The sequence below is a fragment of the Marmota flaviventris genome, chromosome 12 (genome assembly GCF_047511675.1).
Source record: "Marmota flaviventris isolate mMarFla1 chromosome 12, mMarFla1.hap1, whole genome shotgun sequence".
Classification (NCBI taxonomy): Eukaryota; Metazoa; Chordata; class Mammalia; order Rodentia; family Sciuridae; genus Marmota; species Marmota flaviventris.
The window spans coordinates 51,871,804-51,897,794 of NC_092509.1; the positions used below are offsets into that span (position 1 = coordinate 51,871,804).

Here is a 25,991-nt window from a genome sequence, read left to right on the forward strand (position 1 = left end):
AAGTTCCTGGATGAATTTCTTTCTGTGGATGTGTAAACAGACTAACTGCCTACAATGAGAAGAGATCTATTGTACAACACACTGACTATAGTTAATAACAATGTATTAATTTATGCTCTTGAAAATCGTAAAGAAATATTGAAATGTTCTCTTCACCAACAAGGATTAACATATGAAGTAATGCATATTTTAATCAGCTCAATTTAGACATTCCACAATGTACACATATTTCCAAACATGTATACATGATAGATATATGTTTACATGTCAGCTACATTTGTCATGTTTCTTTAATAAACACCAAACTGCATCAAGTGACAAGAGTTTAAGCCACAGATGAAATTTGTTATCTGTATGGTCAGTACCTCTTGGCAGACAATTTCAGCAGAATGAATCACTTGAGCCTTGGCATGTCCTCCTCTCTTTTCATTTGGCTTACAATTTTATCATGCTGCACACCACTTAAGAATATGGTTTCTGCTATCCTCTTTGTCTACTCCAGGACACCCTCTTTTCTCCAGTTTATTTCAGATATTTTATTCCTATATTGGTTTTCCTATAGCAATTGCATATAAAACTGATTTGCATAATCACCTTCCTATTTCAGGTCAATCAACAGCTTTTTGTTGTTGTTTCCTTAGAGAGAAACACTTCCTATCACTGAACACACTAGTCATCAAGGGTTCTGTTAAAGATATCCCTGTGTTTTTTGAAACTGACACAGCCTGAATTCTCAGAATTTCCATTCACTGCATAGCGTTCACTGTATGGCAAAAAAAAAAAAAAAAAAAAAAAAAGAAAGAAAAAAAAAGAAAACAGTACAAGAGGCCTGGTTTAGGATCTACCTCTCTCAGTGGGGTATTAGGAATGGTCAGTTTTAATTTAATTTATTAAAGGCTTATAAATTGAATTTTATAATTTACAAATGAACATTTTAAAGCAATGCTTATTTCTTGTATGTCATTAATTCTAAAACACAATGTTGACACATCTTAACATCTCCGACATCGAAATGCATCTTATGATGGTCTAGACTAAGGTGTGTCAGAGTTGTCACAGCACAGTCCTGGTTGTTATGTCTGATGGCATGACAGGGCTTTTGCAGTTTCTCAGTGTTTGGTCAACAAACTATTTAAGAACCCCTTGAGGATGGAAGATGAGACCTGGTTACTGTCAGATCATCTTCCTTTCACATTTACAGATAAGCTCCAAAAATAAGCAGACTGGAATTCTGATTGGGAAAAAAGAGACCATGGTAGAGCATTCTGATTATTCACATTCCCTGGCATCGTGAGCACTCTGCTGGTGCAGAGGTGATGCTGGCCGAGTGGAGAACATGAGCACCAAGGACTGATGCCTAAGGTCCCTCAGCAAAAACAGACTCTGTGTACAAGTTTCAGGAACTCCTTGATTGATTTATTCACCTGTGCCAATCTTCTCGCCACATTACAGATATTCAAGAAATGGTTGCTGAATAAATAACAATGGAGGGAAAGAAGATGGTAAGACCAGCCAGGGAAAAGAGATGAAGACTAATGGGAAAATATTTGGGGTAAGGCTTGAAACTTTGAAAAATGAAAAGGAATGTACAAATTGATATGGAGAGGGAGAGGGTTTCAGGCACAGTGAGGAGCAGGCTTTAGGAAATAGAACCCTTTAAAGGTATGTTATATTTGAGAAATCATAACTAGCTTTCAGATGCTTGGAGAATTAATAATAGTAAATAGAATGAGACCAAAAGGGAGATTTCTGATCCTGAATAGTTTTAAATGCATTTAAAAAAGAAAGAAAGAAAAAGAAAAGGAGAGAAACATGGACTTTACTTCCAGGTCACTGACTTTAAATCTCTGATGACTTTAACTTCACTAGTCATCCTATTAAAAAATTACCATCCAACCCGGAACAAATAAAAGTGATTTTTTTTTCCCCAAAAGGAAATAAATACATTCTGGTATTGTTTTTTATTTTTATAGGGTCCAGGAACATTAAATATTGTAGTCATATTATAAAAAGCTCACTGCATTGCCACGGTTTTGATGGACAATTAAAAATAAATCTTCTTAATTATAAATTTCATTGCAAAATACAAGACTGAAAAATAGAGGGGCATTGTTGAGACATAATATTGTGTTCTGACTAAAATATATAATCAAAAATAAAAAATTGATTAGTAGTATAAAATTTCAAGGATATTGCTGTGATATTACCAGGGTCAGGTTTGGTGAGAAGTGAGGCATCACCAACATTTGCTGGGAGGCCTTAGCAGGAAAACAGGACATAAGAGAATTGTCATGACCACACCCAGGAAGCCAAATTTTGGCAGCAGGCGGCACATCCCACTTGAAGAAAGAAGCAGCAGGATCCAAAAAAAAAGATCTTCCCTCTTATTTTGGATGACGCAAACAGCAGACATTGCACATTTACTCCACTATTCAGCTCTGATAAAGGAGCTTTCTAGACTACCTCCCTGGCCAAGACAACTCTAAGGGTTAACAAAATGCAAAAAAAAAAAAAAAAAAAAAAAAAAGTTGAATGAAAGCATTAAAAAGCCTTAGGATTTGTAATTTGTTCTAGAAATAAATTTTTACAAAGTAATTTTCCAAAACTTTCAAGTGACTTAATTCTGTATTCTGATTGTAGTGAAAATAGCAAAAAGGTAAATAGAGTAATCCTCCACATATTTGAAAAGCAAGGACTGCATTTCTAAATAGCCCTTGATTCAAAATAGAAATTGCAGTAGAAATCAGACCACTTTATTGCATTGAAAAATAATTTAGAAATTTATGTCATATTAACAACCTAAATTATGCAGTTAAGGCACCACTAAGAGGAAATATTATAGCCTTTCTTATTCATGAAGCTGAAGGGTCAATATTGTTAATGTCAGTTCTCCCTTGGAATCAATGTAATATTATGCAGTTACGTGGCAAAATGATAGTTGAATTTATTTTTAAATCTGAAGGGTCAAGGATAACTAAGGAAGTTTTAAACGTAAAAAACAAAGATAAAAATGTTAGATCATCCACAACATGCATTTTAAAGCCACAGTAATTAAACAGTGTGGCATTTGTCCTAGGCTATGTAAGTAGACCAATGCAACATAACAGAGAATTCAGTAACAGACCAAAGCATATAGTCACCTAATTTCTAACAAAGATGCTTCTGAAATGCAGTGAAGAGTTTTTTAATCAATAGCTTTTATATAAATAAAAATTAGCCGGTACTCCTACTTCACACCATACAGAAATTAAGTCCTAACCTAATAGACTTAAATCTGAACAGTAAAATAATACCACAACTAGGACAGAACAAGCGAAAATATTTTCAGGACTTTGTAATGACAAACATCTTTTACAAAGAATGCAATAAGCATCCATAACAGAGAAAAACTTAAATTCAGTTTCATTAAAATTAAGGATTTATACTTATCTAAAGTATAAATTAGAAGAGTGAATACATAGTATCAAAAGGAGAAGATGCATATATCCAACAAAGGATTCAAATCTAGACAAATAATAAGTAAGAATGGACTAACAGAGAATAACAAACAAAATAAAATCATATTGAGCAAAATACTTGAATGAGCACCTTATCAAGGTAGTTTGAAATGGTCAATAAGCATAAGAGATATTCAACATCATTAACCATCAGGAAATTGAAAAGTAATAACACAACATGTACTTATCAGAATGGCTAAAATTAAAAAGTCTATTAAATTTTGTGAGGATATGGAGTATGCCTGTGTTAGTATAAACTGGTACAACAATTGGAAAGTATTGGCATTATCTATCGAAGTTTAACATATAGTCTATGTGCTGTCAGAAATTCTACTTTTGAGTAAATATCCAATAGAAATTTGTATACATGAGTGCCAAAAAGATATTTACAAGAATGCTCATAGTAGTATTACATATAACAATTAAAAATAGGGAAAACCCTGAATCTCTATCATCTGCAAAATAAATACATTGTATTATATTTATACTGTGGAATACTATTCAACAATGTAAAAGAAAGATACTACTATATGCAACATGTATGGGTCTTATAAACCTGAAATAGAGCAAAATTACCCAGATATAAAAGAACATGTATTCTGTGATCCTATTAATATAAATATGAAAGAAAGACAAGTGGTGGAGGTAGAAGTTGAAAGACTGGTTATCTCTGCAGAGGGTAGTGACCACAAGAATGAGTGATATAACTTTCTGAGATACTTGCAGTGATTCATACAGATGTTTATATTTTGTAAAACTTCACTGAATGGTTTGCTTACCACTGTGCCCTTTATTTCATGTCTGTTTTTCTTCAACAGCAATTTCTGCATAACACTGAGGCACACTCACACATGCATACAATTTAGGTTGGGCTGTAAGTGGGAAATAATCATGTTACAGAAAATCTCTGGCTGTGTGGAGATCAGATGGGAGGGCAAAGCCTCAGAAAATTACTAAAGGTCTGAAATGGAGTAGTGGCAGTTGAGAAGAAAAGGTGATATCTAGGAGAAAGACTGAGGAGCAACAATCTATCGCGTGTATGTGTGTGTGTGTGTGTGGTGTGTGTGTGTGTATTCAAATATATTTTAAATATGGAATTTGAGTGACTGGACATTTAGAACCTCAGGGAAAGGGACAATCGCTGCTATTGCTGGGAGGTGAGAGAAGCCCCAAGTGAGGTAAATTAACATATGGCATTTGATATGTTTATGAGAGATGCAGATGGAGGTGGTTTGTAAGTGAGATTAAGAAAACAATTAGTAAAACCTGTTCTGAATTTATAGGAATCGTTGTGTAAAATCAAATCCCCCCCTGATTCAAAGACTTCATGGGAATTGTGTTTCAAAGCCATCCCACCTTTAAGCCACAGTCTGAGAAGGTGGGGATGGTTGATTCTCAGACTGTGGGAACCCAATTTCGTATGCTGTAAGTGAGAAAAGTAATAATGCATTTCTAAGCCACGATGACTCTGTATGTCAATCCACGGAACCAGATATTCTCTGGTTTTTCAAAAATCTTTTGCTGTAGCTGGGTATAATCCCAGCTAGTAATCCTAGCTACTCAGAAGCTGAGGCAGGAGGATCACAAGTTCCAGGTCAGTCTTTGCAACTTAAAGAGACCCTGTCACAAAAATAAAAAATAAAAAGGGCTGTGGTGTAGCTCACTGGTGACGTATCCATGGATTTAATCCCCAGCGTCCCTCTCCTGACACACAAATATGCTTCTCAAGTAACACAGTGAAACTTTTTAGACCAAACAATATCTCATAACATTTTCTTTGTTTTCCTATGTACAGAATCAAATACTATGAATGATGAAAGGTTCACTATATGATTTGGACAAGGATCCCCTCAAGGACCATTTGTTAAAGGCTTGATCACCCGCCTGTGGCACGATGGGGAGGTGGTGGAATCTTTAAGAGGTGGGGCCTATTAGGAGGAAATTGGGCGTTGGGGGCATGCCCTTGAAGGGGATATTGGGACCCTGGACCTCTTCCTGTCTCTGTCATTTCCTGTCTGCTTGAGATGAATAGGCCTCCTCCACCACATGTTCCCACCATTGTTGAGAGCCACAGCCGAAGGGGCCAATCCAATTGCAATGGTACCAACCTAACGGGTAAGGACCATATGTACTACTGGACAATCTAAGGCAGGCACAGTCCCTAAGCCACATGCTTGTTGTTTAAACAGAGAGGGGGAGATGTTGAGAGCCACAGCCGAAGGGGCCCCAGCAAAATTCCAGCTGCCAGCTGATGATTGGCTCACAGTGCCCCAGCAAACTTCTAGCTGCCAACTGATTGGCACCTCTGCGGTGATGCTCATTGGGCTGTTTCCCTGCCCTTTCAGATCACGGAGCTACTCATTGGGGGACTTTTTTTGGCTCCGCCCACACAACCCAGCCAATCGACCTCAAGAGCAAGAGGAGTGGGGGAGGTGGAGAGGCTTGTGGGAAGCCAGTGGTGGCAGTTGGGCTCTGAAGATTTCCTGAAGAGCTGTGTGGTTTGGTGTGTGTGTTCTAAAAATAAAGTTCGTTTTCTTTTGACAAGTGGCTCCTGAATTGTGCCCAGCCAGACTGCAGCACACCATGATATTGTACCACCACAGGCCCAAAGCAACAGGGTCAAGTGACTATGGACTGAAGCCTCTCACACCATGAGCTTCAATAAACCTTATTAAATTGATTATCTATCTCAAGTGTTTTGTAACAATGCCACAAAGCTGACTAGCATAAGGTTCATTTGCTTGGCCAAGCTTATGTCCTCTTTTTGTGTCATTTAATGTTCTTTATCACTTCACATTTTCCTTCTGCAGGAGGACAGGCTACTTGGTCCACTTACTCCAATCTGTCCCATATTTAAGAAGGTATTTTCACCTGACGTGGGGAAGACAAGTGGACATGCCCAGAATGTTCAAACAGCAGAAGCAGGGGATATGAGGCCATCAGATAAACCCCTGAGACTCAAAGACACCTGGTGGCTTGGATATGTTCACCAGTTCTCATGCGCCAGTACGTTTTTAAAGGCTTACAATTCAGATAGTAAATTCTGGATAAAAACTTTTACAAATAATTAAAAACTATTTGGAAGTGACAGTTAGAGAAAGATACAGTCTTCATGAGAGAGCGAGACCAATTGCAGAATGGTCACGTGAGTAGCGTTCCCCTGTGGAATTAGACAATGTTCTATAGACTTCTAGACCTAACTTTATTATTTTAAAGAATACGTAGCATAAAGAGGATTTTCATTTGATGGGCAAGAGAAAAGCAGAAATGATTGTTTGTTCTAATGGGAAGTGATGCTTTTTTCCTAATTACATCATTGAAGTGTTTAGAGAAGAAAGATTCTTCTTACCAATTAATTATCATTCAATAGCCAGTAGATTATTTTGCATAGAGAAATGTGAAAAATATATTTAAAAATCCCAGTACTATTGATTAATTAGTTTCCTCATTTAAAAGCTTTAATCAGGCTATTTTTCAAAGAAGAAATAAGAAGTGTACTGATTATAAAGAAATTATATATTATTTTAAGTGAAATTTAAGGTATTTTAAACAGAATATCCAGTGGTAAAGTAGCATATCAACCTTGGCCTTACCCTTTAATTTCAAGGCTTCTAATACCTTTGAATCAGCTGTCACATCACTCACTAGCTTGATTTCAATATTTTGCGAAGTCAGCTGGAGCAGTTTTTCAAAAAGACGTTGGCCCTGGTAAAGAGATTCAGAGACAAAGAAAATCAGAAAACCTAAATGTTGCATTTTAAGTAGATATAAATAAATTCATTAAAAGTTAAAACTGTTCATTCCATTTGTAAAAGGCAAATACTTCAACAATTGGTATTCATAGAAGATTTGTGAAATTCTTTCAAGTATAAATATATAATATTTGTATAAATATGCAAAGTGTAGAAGTATGAGCATAGTTGCATTTTGTCTTTTTGAATATTGTGCAACTCAGTAAATCACTGAAATAATAATTTCAATGATACAATGCAAATCTACCTTTCTTCTCCTTTTTAAATCTGTTGTTATCTGCACATAAACAGGTAGAACAGAGCGGCTGGGGTTGTGTTTCAGTGGTAGAGCACTTGCCTAGCATGTGTGAGGCACTGGGTTCAATTCTCAAAATAAATAAAATAAAGGTCTGTTTAAAACTTTTTAAAAAAGTATTAAAAATCAGATTTTATTGATTATAAAATAAAAAGAGGTAGTACAGAATATAAACAGTTGCAATTTGGCACAGGAAGACCTGGGTTGTAGAGGGTTTTCCAAATTACAAACTGTGTCTCTTAATCTCACCAATCTCCAGGTTCTTTCTCTGTAATATTCAGATAACATTAATACTTACTTCAAAAGGTTTTTGTGAAGTGAGAGGAGTTAATCAAAAGCATCCCTTAAGTATTAGCTATTATAGAGGAAACATATGGACACTAATCGGTAATTTATTTGAATCAATCTTCTTTTTTAAAACTTGTTTTACTGAATTCAACTAATATTCTGACTAAAAATAAGTGAACTAAAACTGGTTAGTGTAGAGGGGGGTGGGAAGGATGGTAGAATGACAGACATTATTAACCTATATACATGTATGATTACCCTACTAGTGTGACTCTGTACCAGGTACAGCCTGAGGAATAAGAAGCTGTGCTCCATTTATGTACAATGTGTCAAAATGCATTCTGCTGTTATGTATAACTAATCAGAATAAATTAAAAAAATAAAATTTAAAAACAGTGAACTAAAATATAAAGGTTTTCCTTATAAGATTTTCACAAGTATATAACTGTTATAACAAGTTTTAATCCTAGCGAGACTCTGAATAATGACAGGTCCACAAGTCATTACCTTATCTCAGGTCAGGGGACCATAATATTATTCCATTTATTTTTCCATGTGTTTTGATAGACTCCTTCACCATATTATTAAAGGGAACTGGTCTTCTTTTATTGATTTTTCAGGTTTGGTGTTTGTTTGGTTTTTTTTCATTGTTATTGTTGTTATTGGACCAAAAAACACAAAAGCCTTCAAGGGCCAGATAGGCAATAAGGCTTGGGTCTTAAGGGTACCCAAGAGGCAAAGTCTTACCTTGCTTTGATAAAAATGGGTTGTTGACAATGATTATATATAAAAGATTTGGTGATCAAGAAGAGAGAAGAAGGAATTAATGCAAACAGTGACTCCTGCAATTTGGCATTAGGAAAGGGCAAAGCCAGAGATAAACAGCCTGTGGCTCTGCAGTATTAGGAGAGGGCTAGTGTTCAGGTGCTGGGTGACAGCTGAGAGTGGAAAGGAGTGTCTGACACATCCAGCTGAGCTCTAGCCTGAAGCTGACCTAGAGCCAAGGTCTATAGGCCCTGGGTGCTGAAGGAGTAGGAAGAATAGTAGGTGCTGAAGGAGAGTAGGAATTGTACCCTATGTCATGTATTTTATTAGCAGAAATTAAGATCACTCAAAGTGAAGCCCATCACAAGCAACCAAATTACTCTGCACCCCAGTGCCTGGAGGCAGCCTCACCCCAAACCAGGCATTCCTAAGCAATATATGGAGTGAATGCATCTGACTGTTATAAACACCTTCTTTATGAAAGAGGCAGACGTGGAGAGGAAGGGTTAAAGAGGGAGAGAGAGACAGACAGAGACACAAAGAAACAAAGGAAGGGGAGGGAAATTACCTTATTTGCTGATTTAAGTGTGTATGTATGAATCTATCCCATTTATTGATTTTTGATTTTAATTCTTGTGGTATAGGAGTCTTATTAAGGAAGTTGGGGCCTAATCCCACATGATGAAGGTTCGGGCCTACTGTTTTCTTCTATTAGATGCAGGGTCTCTGGTTTTATTCCTAGGTCCTTGACCCATTTTGAGTTGAGTTTTGTGCATGGTGAGAGATAGAGGTTTAATTTCATTTTGTTGCATATAGATTTCCAGTTTTCCCTGCACCGTTTGTTAAAGAGGCTCTCTTTTCTCCAATGCCTGTTTTTTGGCACCTTGTCTAATATAAGATAATTGTAATTTTGTGGGTTAGTCTCTGTGTCTTCTATTCTGTATCATTGGTCTACTAGTCTGTTTTGGTGCCAATACCATGCTGCTTTTGTTACTATTGCTCTGTAGTATAGTTTGAGGGCTGGTATAGTGATGCCACATGCATTACTCTTCTTGTTAAGGATTGTTTTAGTTATTCTGGGTCTCTTATTATTACAGATGAATTTCATGACTGCCTTTTCTATTTCTATGAGGAATGCCATTGGGATTTTGATTGGCATTGCATTAAATCTGTATAGTGCTTTTGATCAAGGACCTAGGAATATAACCAGAAACCCTGCAGCTAATAGAAGAAAAAGTAGGTCATAATCTCCATCATATTGGATTAGGCCCCAACTTCCTTAATAAGACTGCTGTGGTGCAAAATTAAAATAAAGAATCAATAAATGGGATGGATTCAAACTAAAAAGTTTCTTCTCAGCAAAAGAAACAATCTGTTAGGTGAATAGAGAGCCTACATCTTGGTAGCAAATCTTTACCCCTCTCACATCAGAGAGAGCACTAATCTCTAGGGTATATAAAGAACTCAAAAAACTAAACACCAAAAATACAACCCAATCAATAAATGGGCCAAGGAGTGAACAGAACTTCTCAGAAGATGACATATAATCAATCAACAAATATAAGAAGAAATGTTCATCATCACTAGCAATTAGAGAAATGCAAATTAAAACTACTCTAAGATTTCATTTCACTCCAGTCAGAATGGCAGCTATTATGAATATAAACAACAATAAGTGTTGGTGAGGATGTGATGGAAAGGCACACTCATACATTGCTGGTGGGACTGCAAATTGGTGCAGCCAATATGGAAAGCAGTATTGAGATTCCTTGGAAAACTGGGAATGGAACCATCTTTTGACCCAGCTATCCCACTCCTCTGTCTATACCCAAAGGACTTAAAAACAGCATACTACATGGACACAGCCACATCAATGTTTATAGCGACACAATTCACAATAGCTAAACTGTGGAGCCAACCTAGATGCCCTTCAGTAGATGAATGGATAAAAAAATGTGGCATTTATACACAATGAAATATTACTCAGCAATAAAAGAGAATAAAATCATGGCATTTGCAGGTAAATGAATGGAGTTGGAGGAGATAATGTTAAGTGAAGTTAGCCCATCCCCCAAAACCAGATGCCGAATGTTTTCTCTGATATAAGGAGGCTGATTCATAGTGGGGTAGGGAGGGGGAGCATGGGAGGAATAGACAAACTCTAGATAGGGCAGAGAGGTGGGAGGGGAAGGGAAGGGGCATGAGGTTAGAAATGATGGTGGAATGTGATGGTCATCTTTATCCAAAGCACAAGTATGAAGACACAAATTGGTGTGCATATACTTTGTATACAACCAGAGATATGAAAAGCTGAGCTCTATATGTTTAATATAAATTATAATGTATTCTACTGTCATATAAATTTTAAAAAATTAATTTTAAAAAAGTGTATATGTAAATTTTAAATTTACTATGGGGAGTGAGGATTTGAACCATGAAAGGCTGGAGTATATGATGTGGGAAATCCACATTATGAGGCTACATCACACAGCCTTCCTTGACAGTTTAGGCCTCCTCCAAGGAGGTTTGGTGATGTCTGCATAGCCTAGATTGCCACAGCATAGACCCAATATGTTATTAACACATATTCATAAAAGCTGTTTGTATTTTCTCTTTCACAGAGAAACACTTGGTGTGTATGGTGAGACCCCATGGTTAGGTAGACCAGTACTTTTAAATGAATTCATTTATTTTTGCTCTTACAAAAATGTATTTAGCAAAATATACTCAGCTCAAATAAAATCAAGATATCATCTAACCTATCTGTATTTCTGGCTCTCTGCCTTAAATTGATTCCTTCTTGTTGTTTAGTGAAATGTAAACAAAGACTAAAAACATTAATGAAAGTAGAAATCCTGAAATCTACAGATACTGTCCAATTGTCATTAAATAAGGCACATTTTTACTTTTAGTATGTGCTGATAACTTGCACCAAGAAATCTTAAAAATTTTTAAATCATTAATGCTCACTAAATGAACTTGGGCTTGGTAGAACTTCTGTCCTTGGGCTTGAGATGAAACTTCTATTAAATCTCCCATCTTCAGTGTGTCACCTTGCTGCCCAGTCATTTTTGTTATGACATTCAAAATGTAATAACTTCCAAAGGTATTAAACACCTACTCTATACAGAGATCTGCACTAAGACTTAGTTCTTTCTGAGTTATATTCGCTCATCATTTTTTAATAAAGGAATAACAAAAGCACCTCAGCTTTTAAACACCAGCAATTTAAAATCTTGTTCTTTGTGTTGAAAAACATGAACCAACATCTCCAACTTCAATAAATCATCTCAAAATGGCTCAGGCATGCTGACCTACTTTAAGTCAATTTTTTAGGAAGTCTACAAAACCATTATGACGGACAGTACAGTCCTGTGGAGGAAGCTATAGTCTGAGGACGGAGGTCTGGTTCAGCCCTTTGGTAACTTTGAAACACAGGAGGTCTTTTCAGTTCCCTAGGGAGAAAAGTCAACCTTTTTCTCTACCCTCCTAGGTTCATTGCCTAGGCCCATGAATCAAACTGATAAAAGATTAACCAGGGAAAAATAAATTTAAATTATGTACATACAAATACATACATGCATGAGAGCACCAGAAAGAAATGAAACTCAAGGAGGTGACAGATGATTAAGGATTCTATACCATCTTAGGCTAAACAATGAAAAAGAGGTTTGGAGGCTGTGGGAAGGTAAGGAAAGTGAGAGGAGAGAAGGAGTGGTAAATTAGGGTCATCTTTTGCCCCTACAGGTCTCTCAGGTGAGTTGTCTTCAGGTGTATTTCTCTTCCTGATATGGAGATATTTTTTAAAAAATGCAAGTTTCCTTTATCAGTTTAAATGTCCTTTGCAAAAAGGAAAATATATACTCTATTTTTAGGTAGTCACGGAGGGGTAAGGGGTTTCTCCTGCATCATTGGTTCTCAGTTGCTTTTAGCTCAAAAGACATACTCCTCTTTGGCATACAGATTATTAGTAGGGCAGCATATTCTGGTATCCTTCAATCCCAAGAACATGGGGTTATAAATACTGCCTGTTTCTGTTGACCCAAAACAATTGATGGGGAGGATCAAATGCCCAAATATAACATGAAGGGAAAATGCAAAAATATCAAAAAGAAACAAGAAAGGAGTCATGCTCAATAAGATGAGTTCTGAGGATTATTAGAATATGCTGGTGGTTTTCAAGCTTGTCTTAGAAGTTGAATTCTTTTTTCCAAATAAAAAAAATTAAGTGTAATATCTTCTTTCATCCATCTCTGTTTTCCTGTGCAGAAATAGGATACTTCAGAAAAACACTGAATTTTATCCCCTCCTCCTAGTGAGGTATGATACTTTTAAGACACTGAACTTTCAAGATACTGACATTTCACACAAAATGAGAATGTCATAGCTAGAAGATATTTTAGCCATCCATAGTTTATCAATCTCCTTGCCTTCAAAATGAGGACAAAGAGGCACAAGAAAGTTGAATGTTGTGCTGATGTTCGCACAGCTTGCTTAAGGCAAAGTCAGGCCTGTTTCTCTTCTTGATTCAGTGTCATTCTCTCTACATGGCCATTTTGTTATGTAATTAAAGAACAGTATGACCACTGTTGAGGTCCATATTAGTGACCTGGGCACCAAATGGAAGAAATCTCTCCAGCAGTCACATGCATGAACACACACACACACACACACACAGAATATCTCCCCCTGCCAACTGAACATAAGGAGGATAAGGGAGAAAAAGACTCACAAGTAATTTAAGGAGACATAATGTGGCTAACAGGTGCATTAAATGAGAAAAGAGGCCAAAAAAAAAAAAAAACACCCAAAAACCAGGTTTGAAATAGTAGAAAAAGTTGAGGATAGACCTGAATCTAAAAAGGGTTGAAAAGTCCCCTGAAGATGGAGGTACTTTTGTTGCAGACACACATCTAGGAATGTTCTAGAAAATAACTGAACATCCAAGAGAGAGAAAATTCTTACAAACTTCCAGCCAAAAGAAAAAATTACCTATCAAGGGAAACATATCAGAGAGACTGGCCTGGAACTAACCATCTACAACACTAAGATGCTCCATGACAAAGACTCAAGCCCAAGAATCCTTTCCCCACACAAAGATTTCACCAGATAGGGTGAAAGAAAAAAATATTTAGAGACATTATTGCCTCTGAAACTCACATGAGAAACAGATTGAAAGAAGGGAGTCCAACCAAATAGTAAATAATACAGAAGACCATCAAAGAAGATGAAGAAGAGAAGAAATGAGTAGTGAGAAATATAAGAGGTATAAATGCTTGGGACACTTGCCCAAAACAAAGATTCTTAATAGAAGGACACATAACAGGAGAAGTCTACTGAAAATATACCATGTGCATTTTTTTTTCTACCAAGTATTAAACGTAGGGACACTTAAACACTGAGCCACATACCCAGCCCCTTTTAATTTTTTTATTTAGAGGCAAGGTCTTGCTAAGTTGATTAAGGCCATGCTCAGTTGCTGAGGCTGGCTTTGAACTTGTGATTCCCTTGCCCCAGCCTCCTTAGCCGCTGGTATTACAGGTATGCACCACTGCACCTGGCTATCGTGTGCTTTATTTATTTATTTACTTTTGTAGTGCTGGGGATTGAGTCCAGAGCCTTGTGCATGCAAGGAAAGCACTCTACCAACTGTATTATAACCCCAGCCCCTATCATGTGCATTTTTGATGGAGGTGATATTGTCCCAAAGGGGCTAAAAACTAGTTCTTGGGTGAGGATGAAAGTTACTCTCTGTTATGATTTGGATATAAGGCATCCCCCAAAAGCTCATGTGTAAGACAATGTAAGAAGGTTTAGAGAAAAAATGATTGGGTTATGAGAGCCTTAACATAATCAGTGTATTGATCCCCTGATGGAGATTAACTGAGTGGTAACTGAAGGTGGGTAGGGTGTGGCTGGAGCAGGTGGGTCATCGTGTGGGCGGGGGTGCCTTTGGAGTTTATATTTTCTATCTCATGAGCAGAGATATTTTTCCTCTCTCTCTGCTTCTTGATCTTCATGTGAGCCACTTCCCTCTGCCACATTCTTTCTGCCTCACCTGGAGCCCTAGGGAATGAAGCCAGCTACTTATGGACTAAGACCTCTGAAACTATGAGCCCCACATAAACTATTCCTCCTCTAATTGTGCTTGTCAGGTCTTTTAGTCACAGCAGCTAAAAAGCTGACTAAAACACTTTTCTTATCACTAACACATAGTTTTACATACAATACATATACAGCATATCTGTGTATTAAAAATTCATGGGGGGGGGGAGGATTAATGGGAAGGTCTTTAAAAAGGTCCGAGTTGGGGCTGGAGTTGTAGAGTTGGGGCTGGAGTTGTAGCTCAGTGGAAGAGTGCTTGACTAGCATGTGTGAGCACTGGGTTCGATTCTCAGCACCACATATATAAATAAAATAAAGGTCCATTAACAGCTAAAAAAAATTAAAAACAGCCTCCTAGGTAAAGTGATAATGAGGTTTTTTGTTTTGGTTTGGTTTTGGTAGCAGGAATTGAACCCAGGGTGGCTTAACCAATGGACCACATCCTCAGCCTAATTTATTTTTTATTTTGAGACAGAGTCTTGCTAAGTTGCTGAGGTGGGTGAACTTGTGATCCTCCTGCCTCAGCCTCCTGAACTTTGGGATTACAGGATTACAGAATAGAATTAAGTGTGTAAGAGAGCATCTGAGAGTATCCAGAAATGATATGCACCACATAAAGTGATAATGAAAAAACATTTAAGGAATAATGATCTGTTTCTGCACCCAACAGGATAAATAATGGCAGTAAAGAACAGAAGAGCAGGGGAGAACTTAAAGCACTAGATGAAAAAGTAGGCTATTATAATGTAATGGCAAATTTTATGGAGCTGGGATAGTAATAAACTGATATGTATCAGCATAGCAGCTAAATACATAAAGCAAATATTAATATAAATGCAATTAAAACAGTGACACAATATAATACTGAGAAATACATCTTCCCAAATTGTCAGATCTAAAAGAAAATAAATGAGAATATATGAAATTTAAATAATACTACCAATAAACTTGATCATGTGCATACATTTTTATATATTTCTTATTCTATATATCATATCCCCCCCCAGAACCACATTTTGTCTTTCTATGGAACAAATATATAAAAGTCTGTCTTGTAACTGCATTAAGAAAGTCTGAACAAGTAGCCAGGCATGGTGGCAGAAGCCTGTAACCCCAGCAGATTGGGAGGCTGAGCCGGAGCATTACAAGTTCAAAGTCAGTCTCATCAACTTAGCAAGGCCCCCAGTAACTTAGTGAGACCCTTTCTCAAAATAAAAAATAAAAAAGGCTGGGCATGTGGCTCAGTGGTTAAGTTCCCTTGGGTTTAATCCCCGGTTAAAAGAAAGAAAGGATGTGACTCTACTTTGTGTACAACCAGAGATATGAAAAATTGTGCTCTATATGTGAAATATGAATTGTAATGCATTCTGTTGTCATATATAACAAATTAAAATTTTAAAAAAATTAAAAAGAAAGAAAGAAAATTTGACAAAAATTTATAATGAATGAGCTGGGTGCAGTGGCACATGCCTGTAACCCCAGCTACTTGGGAGGCTGGGGCATGAGGATCTCAAGTTTGAGGCCAGCTTCAGCAATTCAGCAAGACCTGTCTCAAAATAAAATAAAAAGGGCTGGGGATGTAGCTTGGTAGTAGAGTGCTTGCTTAGCATGTGTGAGCCCCTGGGTTCCATCTCTAGTAGCAAAACAAAAAAGTTATAATGAGATATTCTTTGTACTTCATTCTCTACTCACTTATAATCTAGCAAAATGGAAAAAAAAAATAACCCATACTGTTAACATGTAACTCAGAAAACAAATATTACCTCCTTGGAAATGGAATAACTCACTATTAGATTATCTTAACATCAGAGGAGATTCTCTAGAAAACTATAAATAGGTAAATGTCTCACAGCAAAACCATGAAATGAAGCAATATGTGTTGTCAGAGAGAAACCGATAATTCTGTCTACATTGTTATAAAAAAGAACATACTAAAAAGTCATGGTGAACATGGCGAAAGCATAAGAATAGAATAAATAGAATTAAGAAGAATAGAATAAAGTGTGCAAGAGAACTTCACAGAGGTTCCACAAATCCACAGATTTTTATCAATAACAAAGATTACACTTTAATCAGGACATACTACTGCTTTAAAAATTAGGCAACCAGATGAACAGTCTAGGAGTGGGGGAACTTGGACCAAGCTATAGTAGACTACTGAATGGTCCCAGGGCTATCAGATCCTAATCTCCAGAACCTGGCAATATTAGCTTATTTGAAAACAGAATCTCTGCTGATGTGATTAAATTAAACGGTTTATGAGGAGGAGATTATCCTAGATTATCTGAGGATAATCATCAATGCAATTACAAGTATACTTACAAAAACAGAGACAGGAGGGGATTTGACATAACTAAAGGAGAAGCCAATGTGAAGATGAGGCAGAGAGATGAACGGGCTGGCTTGGAAGACTGCAGGATGTAGGAATGCAGGCAGCCACCAGAAGCCAAAGAGATAAGAACTGATTCTCCCCCAGAGTCTCTGCAGGAGTGTCTCCCTGCTGACACTTTGGGTTCAGCCCATTGAAACAGGACTCCTGACCTTCATAACTGTGAGAACATACATTTCCAATGCTTTAAAGCATAAAGTCTGTGGTAATTAGTTACAGTGGCCACAAAACCAAACCAAATCAAACCAAGAAAAAAATGAAAATATAAGGTAGATATGTAGAAGTAATAAAAGACAATGTGTGTGTGTGTGTGTGTGTGTATGTATGTATGTATGTGTGTGTGTGTGTGTGTGTGTAGAGAGAGAGAGAGAGAGAGAGAGAGAGAGAGAGAGCAAAAGATACCACAGGGAAGGGGCTAGGGAGTAGGGAGAGAGAAGGGGAAGGAGAGGTACTGGGGTCTGAATTAGAAAAGATATATTCCATGCTTGTGTAATTATATCAAAATGGATTCTACTGTCATGTATAAATAAAAGGAACCAATTTTAAGAAAAGATACTACAAAGTTAATGAAAAACAACAAATTTGTGATGTTTGTTATAAAAATGAGATATGAAGGTTTAATAACTATACTCTTCAGAAACATTGAAAATTAATAAGATAAGGTCAACCATCCAATAAAATGTGAGGCAAAGTATGAGATTAGGCATGCCTAGGGACAGCAAGCCTACATGTCCAGCAGACCTAAGGGGATGCTTTATATAGTCAAGTGAAGATTTAAGTGAACAGTAAAGAGCTCAATCTCTTTCCACTCAGAGATTGAAAAAAAACATTAAGAGCATCAACATTTACTCTTGTCAGCAATTTGGGGAAAAGAAACCCTAACATATTGCTTCCTCCCACCCAGGAGACTCATACCTAAAAATGTATGCCAAAGAAGCATAAGCACCAGTGTGTGCATATGTGTATATATGTGTGTGTGTGTGTGTGTATGTTTATGATTCTATAAGCATGGAAAAATGCAGAAAGTTTCATCTTGGGTATGTTATTGTGCTATTTCTGTGTGCTATTATCCTTCCTTAAGTACACATTTATATACAAATACATTATATGTACCTTTATATGCATATATTTATGTGCATATATATAATATTAATACAAATGTGCATTTAAAGAAGGTTTAAATAAAATTAAAATTACATATTATTATTAAACATATTAATATTAAACATATTAATTTGATGATAGCCATGAGAAAAATTTAGGATTTATTTTTAAATCATAACATTTTTTTTTGAAGCAATACACTTGCCTTTATTTATTTATTTAAATTTGTGACTAAAGAGATAAGACCATATGTAATACAGATCTCCTTTGGACTGATTTTATTAGTTTATTTATTTAACCAATTTTAGTTCAATTTGTTATAAAATTATATTTTACAGTTTATAAGATTTTTCAGTTCATAAGATATACAAATTAAAACACTGAACAAATATACAAAAGGATATAAATATTAATATGTTATTTACTTGAATATTAGTCAGTGTCAACTTTTATTCTCAAATGCCCTTGAGACAGGGAGAAGTGTCTTCTAAGAAAATTCATTCAACGTATTTCCTGGTTACCTACTACATGCCAGGGACCGGATAAGTTGGATATCACAAGGGAGACAAGCAAATAAGAAAGCAAATGCAGCCCGATGTGTCAAGTTCCAGGATGAAAGAAGTACAGATCTAGGGGGAAACGAATAACCGGCCTAAGGCACTCAGGGAAAATTCCCCCTAGGAAGCCAGGGAAGTGTGGATATTCCCAACAGAGACCTGTTGCAGAGTCCAGGTGGGAGACAAAGGGCATGAAGTTCTGACTTCATCTAGAAAGCAATGTGGGCCTCTGAAGGATTTTACACATCACAATCAACGTTTTGCTCTAGGGCTAAACATGTAGCTCAGTGGGAGAATATCTGCCTAGCATGTGAAGACCCTGAGTTCCATCCCTATACCATAAAAAAAAATCTATGTGTATTGCTAATATATATTCCTAGAAGAGAACTTGATGCTATTTGTAGAATTATTGATATAGGGCAAAACTGGAGGATTTAAAGTACAATTAAAAAGTTGGTGGGAGTTTAGTGAGAGATAATGTAGCCTGAGATAGAGTAGTTCAATGACAAAACAAAACAAAACTGGAGGGAATCCAGGTATTTGTGAGATAAAACAGTGAGGAGTACAATGAGTAGACTTGGGGCTTGAGGCAGATGGTGGGTTTGGAGATGGCAGCCAGATCCTCAGAACCTCTCCTGATCTACCATGGGAAATATAGACTTCTTCATCCAAAGCTGGAAGGTGTGCCCATTGCCTCTCTTCAAGGTCATAAATCAGCCAGAGCTTCAGGAGTTTAGACAGTGTCACAGGTCCAGCTCCTTGATTGGGAATACCCACTTTTTGGCAATGAGTGCCAAGGATTACCCCACTTGATACCAGTAGAAAGCGTGTGCTATGAAGATGAGCAGGTTGCCCATACACTTGTGAGAGTAATAGGCCCCATCTCATTGGGAGCTTTAATTACTCTGAATAGTTAATCATCGAGATCCTGCCTAATGATGGTTATCTCAATTATGCATCCCATGAGCATGAACATAGGCATCCTTGTCAGGGGTAGATGAAGAGAAATGAATAGGCTCATAATGCCAATATGAGCCAGGAAATAGCAAGGAATTAAACATGAGGAGTAGCTTGTTTGTAATAAGGCCCTGAAAAGCTGAAATCCTATAGAAGCAAGAAATTCTATAAAGAGTTGCTTGAGCATTACACTCTAGCTACAAAAGATAGGCAGACAATGTTATCTCGGCACTGTCATTTAGCAGTGTCTGGAAAAGAGTGGCATCCCCAGCCCAGCATCATCCCTTTGCTACAAAAAAAAAAAAAGATACAACTGGGGCCAGAACTCTTCCACAATTACTTGTTCCTAATGGGCAGAGGAATTCACACAGAAAAGAGGCAGAATTCCTTCAAAACCTCCCTCTGAGGAGGCTGCAGTCTCCTCAACCCAGGGAATGACAATGAGCATGCTCCCTGAAAATCTCATGGTCTTAAAGCAGCTCAGGATCCTTAGTTCTCTAATTCCATTTCTGAGACTTGACCCTGAGCAAATTAGCAAAAAGAAAAAAATCATTTTGAACAAAGATCTTTACTGCAGCAGCATTTATTCAGAAAAGGGGGAGAGAACTTGAATGCCCCACAATAAAGAGAAATAGTTACATAAATTTAATGTGGTGAATCCACTCCATCGCATATTGTGCAGTCAATTAAAAATGTTTACCAGTATTTCTAATAAAATGGAAATGGGCTTATGTTATCATGACAAATTCAAAATTAAGATACAAAATTCCTTATATAACATGAGCATTATGTATGTAAATTATGCATAAAATATCAAACTGTCAAAAACATTTTTTGATGGCCATATGGATGATTTTCTTTCTCTTGAATTTCTCTGTAGTTTTCTAAATGTTTTATATCGACTATTTGCTATTAACATAGAAAATCCATTTAAAAGAAAGTACTAAGAAAGATAACCATAGGGAAATTGAAAATGTAGTAGAGAAAACAAACAAGCACACAAGGAAACAAAACTCATATAAGACAACCTTAAGGAAAGTCATTGTTTAATCTAAAGAACTGGGAAGAGTTTCCTTGGGCTAATGGTTTATTCACATCTATATGCCCAGATTTTAAAAGAATCATAGAGGTTAAAGTCTTGTTAATGATGTGATGTTGCCTATGAGTTTATATCAGAATAATGATTTCTCTTGGAAATATTCTGACAAACAAGCAAGAGTCCAGTCAGACTCATTCAACAGATGGGGAAATGGAAGCAAAGAGAAGCAGCAGGAATTTATGAGGAAAGAATAAGGACTTCCTAAGGAATGGAATCCCCAGGAGCCTGCGAGCTCAGCTGAGTAGCCAGGAGCAGAGGCAAACCTTGACAAGCTTATTCCCTAGTAGCTCCTTGTGTTGCTCTTCTGCTCTTCTGAATTCTTGTGCATGATTTGTGTGTCTCTTCCATCATACCCTCTGAGCTCTAGAGGTGGGGTAGGGACCATTACTTCTTTGACTTTGCATCCACAGCAGATAGCTTGGTACCTTGATAAATGTTTGTTCAATAAGAGGCACATCTGAAATCATTTAGTTGCCACACTTCAAATGGAAGAATGCTAGTTTATAAATCAGCATTTGCTGAGTGTTGATTTGTGGCAGGAAAAAGATGGCTGTTTTAAAACAAGGGGACACTTTCTGTGTGGTTATGCTAGCTTCGTGCTGACAATGTGCCAGGAGTTCTACTGAAATCATACTTGGCTGGAGATGAAAAGGCTCAAGAGTCATAACCGCTTCAAATCAACAATCATGGAGCTTCCTCCTTCTCTACCTGGCTATGCACTAGACATAAAAAGCCACAGGAATAAATGAGACACAGTTCCCCAAATCCAGGAATACATAGAATGCTCAAATACCAGCTGCTACCCATTTACATTATCACTGAAAGAACAACTATAATAAACAAGATTAAATTGAAACAAGCAAAATTAGGTTGACCAATGAGGAGAGGAAGGTACCAACCTGACCTGGTCTTTACACTGAGAAAAAAAATTAATTGGACAAATTTTACTAGACTGGGAGGTGATTTTCAATCCTGGCTGCCCATCAGAAACATCTAGGCATTTGTTGAAAGTGTCAAAGCCTGGCTTGTCTCCAAATAGTCTAACCTAACTCGTGTGGGGTGGACCAGAGCATCAGTCTATTTTTAAAGCTTCCCAAATGACTCTGAGTGACAGTCATGGTGGAAACTACCATGTCAGCAGTGGAGGTTGAGAATCTACCTAAAAATATGAACATTTTTCTTTCTCCTTCCTTCACCTAAATACTGAAGAATAATTTGAATTTGTACTCTGGGTAGATTTTTTTTTTTTAAAACTCTTTTTATAGAAGTTAAAATCCTGATGGAAAATTGAATGTTATTCCTGCTCTAAGATATGCACAAAGTCAAGTGTCCATTAAATTCAATGTCCTGCACTAGAAAAACAAAAATGAAAACAGCATTAATTTTTTGTTGTTGTTGTTGCGATCACTGATATATTGTGGATATTTTTTACTGTAGCAAAAAAATGCCAATTGATATAACATCTATGCAGAATGAAATATCACCATAGAACTACTACCTGGTCAGGACATAACATTACCAGTATCAGAATCTTCCCTGTGTTCTTCCAATCCTACGCTTTTCCTTTTTTTTCCCAAAGGTAAGCATCCCAATAATAACATAAAGATATAGTGACCTTATAGAACTGAAGCTAAGCATTGGAACCAGATCTTGTGCCCAACCCCATATTTAACTTCTTGTCTTTCACAATAATCAGGTGCAGTATGTTTTCTTTTATGACCATGAGTTTGGAGATCAGCAAGAGGGCCTTGGGGCAGCTACCTCCTCTATACTGTCCGTTGTGTAAGATATCAGGAGCTGCATGTAGGTGAAGTAATCAGTGATAAGAATTGCCTGATTTAATAAAATTATTTGGTCTTAAAATTTGCCAAACTGGAAAGCATCTTGTGACTAAGGTGATGAAGATAAGGTATGCAGCATTTGGCCACAAACATCCACCTGTGAGAAGGCACTCATCAGTCACCCATCTTCCATATGAACTACTCCTAAATCAGCTTTCCAGCAGGGTAGTCTTTTAGGGTGCTGGTTCACCATCTTCCAATTAGCTAGCTTATCCTAACGTTCTTTTATTGACACTGCCTTGCCCCTCAACCAATAGGCTTCCATTGTGGGGCAAACAGACTGAGCATCTGAACATCAGTATCTTTTATGAGCTCTATTTTTTTATTGTTTTACAAACATTATCTAACCAAATTCATAAAGCAATATGAGTGAGGCCATTATTATACATATTTTATATATGAAGTTGAGGAACAGAGAAGGCTTGACATTGGTTCAGTGTGACCACAACTACTAAACCATTAGCCATGTTAAATGCATTTAATATCTAGGATTTGGTTAAATGTCCCCCAAAGGTCCATATGCAAAAGGCTTGGTCCTCAGGGTGGCACTACTGGGAGACAGTGAAACCTAGTGGGTGGCAGCTTTTATTTGAGCATTCCATGTATTCCCGGATTCTGGGGCCTGTGTCATATTTATGTGATGGTCCCACTAGGTACCACCATGGGGTGTGTCCTCAAAGGGGAGTGTGAGACCCTGGGCTCTTCCTCTTCTGCTTCCGAGCTCATGTGGAGAGCAGTATGTCCCACCATGTGCTTGCCATGATGTGATACCTCACCAGTGGCCCAAAGCCATGCTATTCATCATGGACTAGAATCTCCAAAACTGTGAGCCAAAATAAGCCCTTTCTTTTGATAAGCTAGTTTTTTTTTTTTTTCAGAGTGACTTGAAACTGACCAATGTACCTATCATCTTTATGCTACATGCCTTCTAACACTGCTAGTTTGCCTTTGCTATGAAATCAAATTCTGAGCACTGAATATAAAGAATAACCCATTCTGAACTGAGTCAATTAACAGAAGAGCATTAGTATGCATTGCAAATATGTTTCATTGTTATACATGTTTTGATTTTCCCTTGAAGATAAAACAGTCTGTAGGTAGTTGTCATAATACTATAGAAATGAATGTGGACCAACTCAGGATCTATATCAATATAAAAGATGTTTTCCATGCTATGTAAGAATATTCTGCTTTCCCTAACTGCCCTACTGTAACCTACTCACCATAATACACTCACAAAATTTAATCTAAAGAATCCAATCTTCACCCACTATGTTTATCTTTTTCCAGACAAAAGGAAAAGTAGGATATACTGTGATTTTATTTTTCTTGGCTTAAAAAATAATCATTAAGACTAGAAATTTTTATTAAATATTTAATGACTAGGTCACAGAGTGACTAGATATTTTATTAGACAAATCATAAGGATGTCTGCAAAATAAATATGACAAAGAAAGCTTTATAAATTAGATGAAACTAAAGCCCTTGTCTGTTGGTTAAACTACACTGTCAGCCAGTTAGGAAGAGTAAATACTGCAAGGAGGAATGAGTAGGATACAAGATGGCACCTGGAGACCTGAGTCACATGGGGGTAGCTGCCATGGATCACGATGGTAGGGAGAATCCTGCCAACATCCAAGTAAGAGTGCTGAATGTTGCCCGGTCCTAAGGGGCTTCAATGTGAAACAAAAACAAAGAGGAGCAAAAACCCAACCAACTGACAATCAATAAAAATGACTCTAGATTTGACAAGAATATGTAACTTCCCGTGTGTTCAAGATTGAAAATGTCAGTTGCAAAGGGATATGTATGTTTGTAGTTGTTTTTGTTTTTAATCTAAGCAGATATAGACTCGGGTTGTAGATTATTTTCTATGAAATGATACAGTTCTAAGATCAAATACATTAAAGTCTTACAAGATAACAACTTCACTAGATAATGCTGGAGCCACAAATTGGGAGCTAAAATGGTATTCTTGAGCTTATAAAATTCTTGAGAATGGGACTTTGTAGAGTGGTGAATGGATGGCCAGTCCTTCCAGATTTTTACCAAAACTGAAGAGGCTCCCTGCATCCCTAAGGATAGAGCAGATGCTCCTCAGTGGGCACAATGATCAAGGGCAGATGAGCAGGTGGGTGAGAGTAAGACAAAGTTCATGTGTGTGTATGTGTGTGTGTGCACATGTGTGCATATGCATAAAGAGTTTTAACTAATCAATCAAATGAAATTAAAAGTTCTATATCTAATGGGAGTTTTTATAATCCTTCTTATCTGCCCAGAGTCTCACTATTGTCAGTATTGTAATCGCGTTTTAATTTTACATGGTAACCACCCCAGTATCTAGTACAGTAGAGCTCATAATAAGAACTCATTATTGGATAATAGAATTAAACTGACTTACACTAGAGTTGCAGTGGGCACACCAATAAAAGAATGTGAATGGTAACAATATTCACAGTATTCATAAACACTTCTATAGGCAATAAAATGGTCAAACACGATTTTCCACACTTTCCATATATATTCACTAACTTAATCTACACAGCAGTAACATAGGTTGTTATCACCCTGCTTTTGATGATGATGAAATTGAGGTACAGAGAATTAGCATTTTGCTCAAGGTCACACATTTACGAAGTATATAAAATAAACCTAAGGTACTCTCTTGGCTTATTCTACACACTTCCTAAGATCTGCTAACCACTTAACTGTGTAGAGAGACAGAACCTAGACTGACACTTTCCAAAATGACCTTTTAATCACTGATCTTTCATACATGCTACTCACTAACTTAAACAAGTCCTGTTCAATTTAAAAAATCATAATTTTTCAAAATCAAACAATTGTGATATATCATCAGTTGGCAATCATGGCTCTCTGGGAGGCCAGTATCTAACTGATTTCACATCAATGCATCTCAGCAAGATTCAGTTATTGCAGCTCATTAATTATTTTATTAGGTTCCTTACAGTGAACTCATAAAGAATGGGATGTTTTTACCCAATGAATCAGGTAGCTCTACTAACAGCCTTCGTCATCCATATTTCCTGGCTTTTTCTGAAGAGTTTCGATTTCATAAATTCCCATCATTTTATCTCATAAATTAGCAATCAAAATGTCCTACAAATTTCAATATTTTATTGGCTAAACTCATCATCTTGACAAAAAGAAACAAAAAGGCTTTGCCTGATCATGTATTTTAATTAAGTTGTAAAATACAGTTACCATGGAACTGTAAATCTCACTAGCCCGTAGCATGGTTGTAATATAGCATAAGAGCACTGTCCAGTTTCCATCAGCACAGAAGGAAACAGACACAATGATATTAGCCAGTGAGAGATA

At 36.9% G+C, this 25,991-nt stretch overlaps 1 protein-coding gene across 1 annotated transcript in view; it reads right to left on the reverse strand.

Moving 5' to 3' along the window:
* Window positions 1–25,991, reverse strand: part of Pld5 (phospholipase D family member 5) — a 418,074-nt gene that overhangs the window by 138,092 nt on the left and 253,991 nt on the right. Inside the window, exon 4 of the mRNA XM_027928595.2 lies at window positions 7,091–7,202. Coding sequence (XP_027784396.1) covers window positions 7,091–7,202 — 112 coding nt within the window. The remainder of the gene's footprint in view (window positions 1–7,090; window positions 7,203–25,991) is intronic.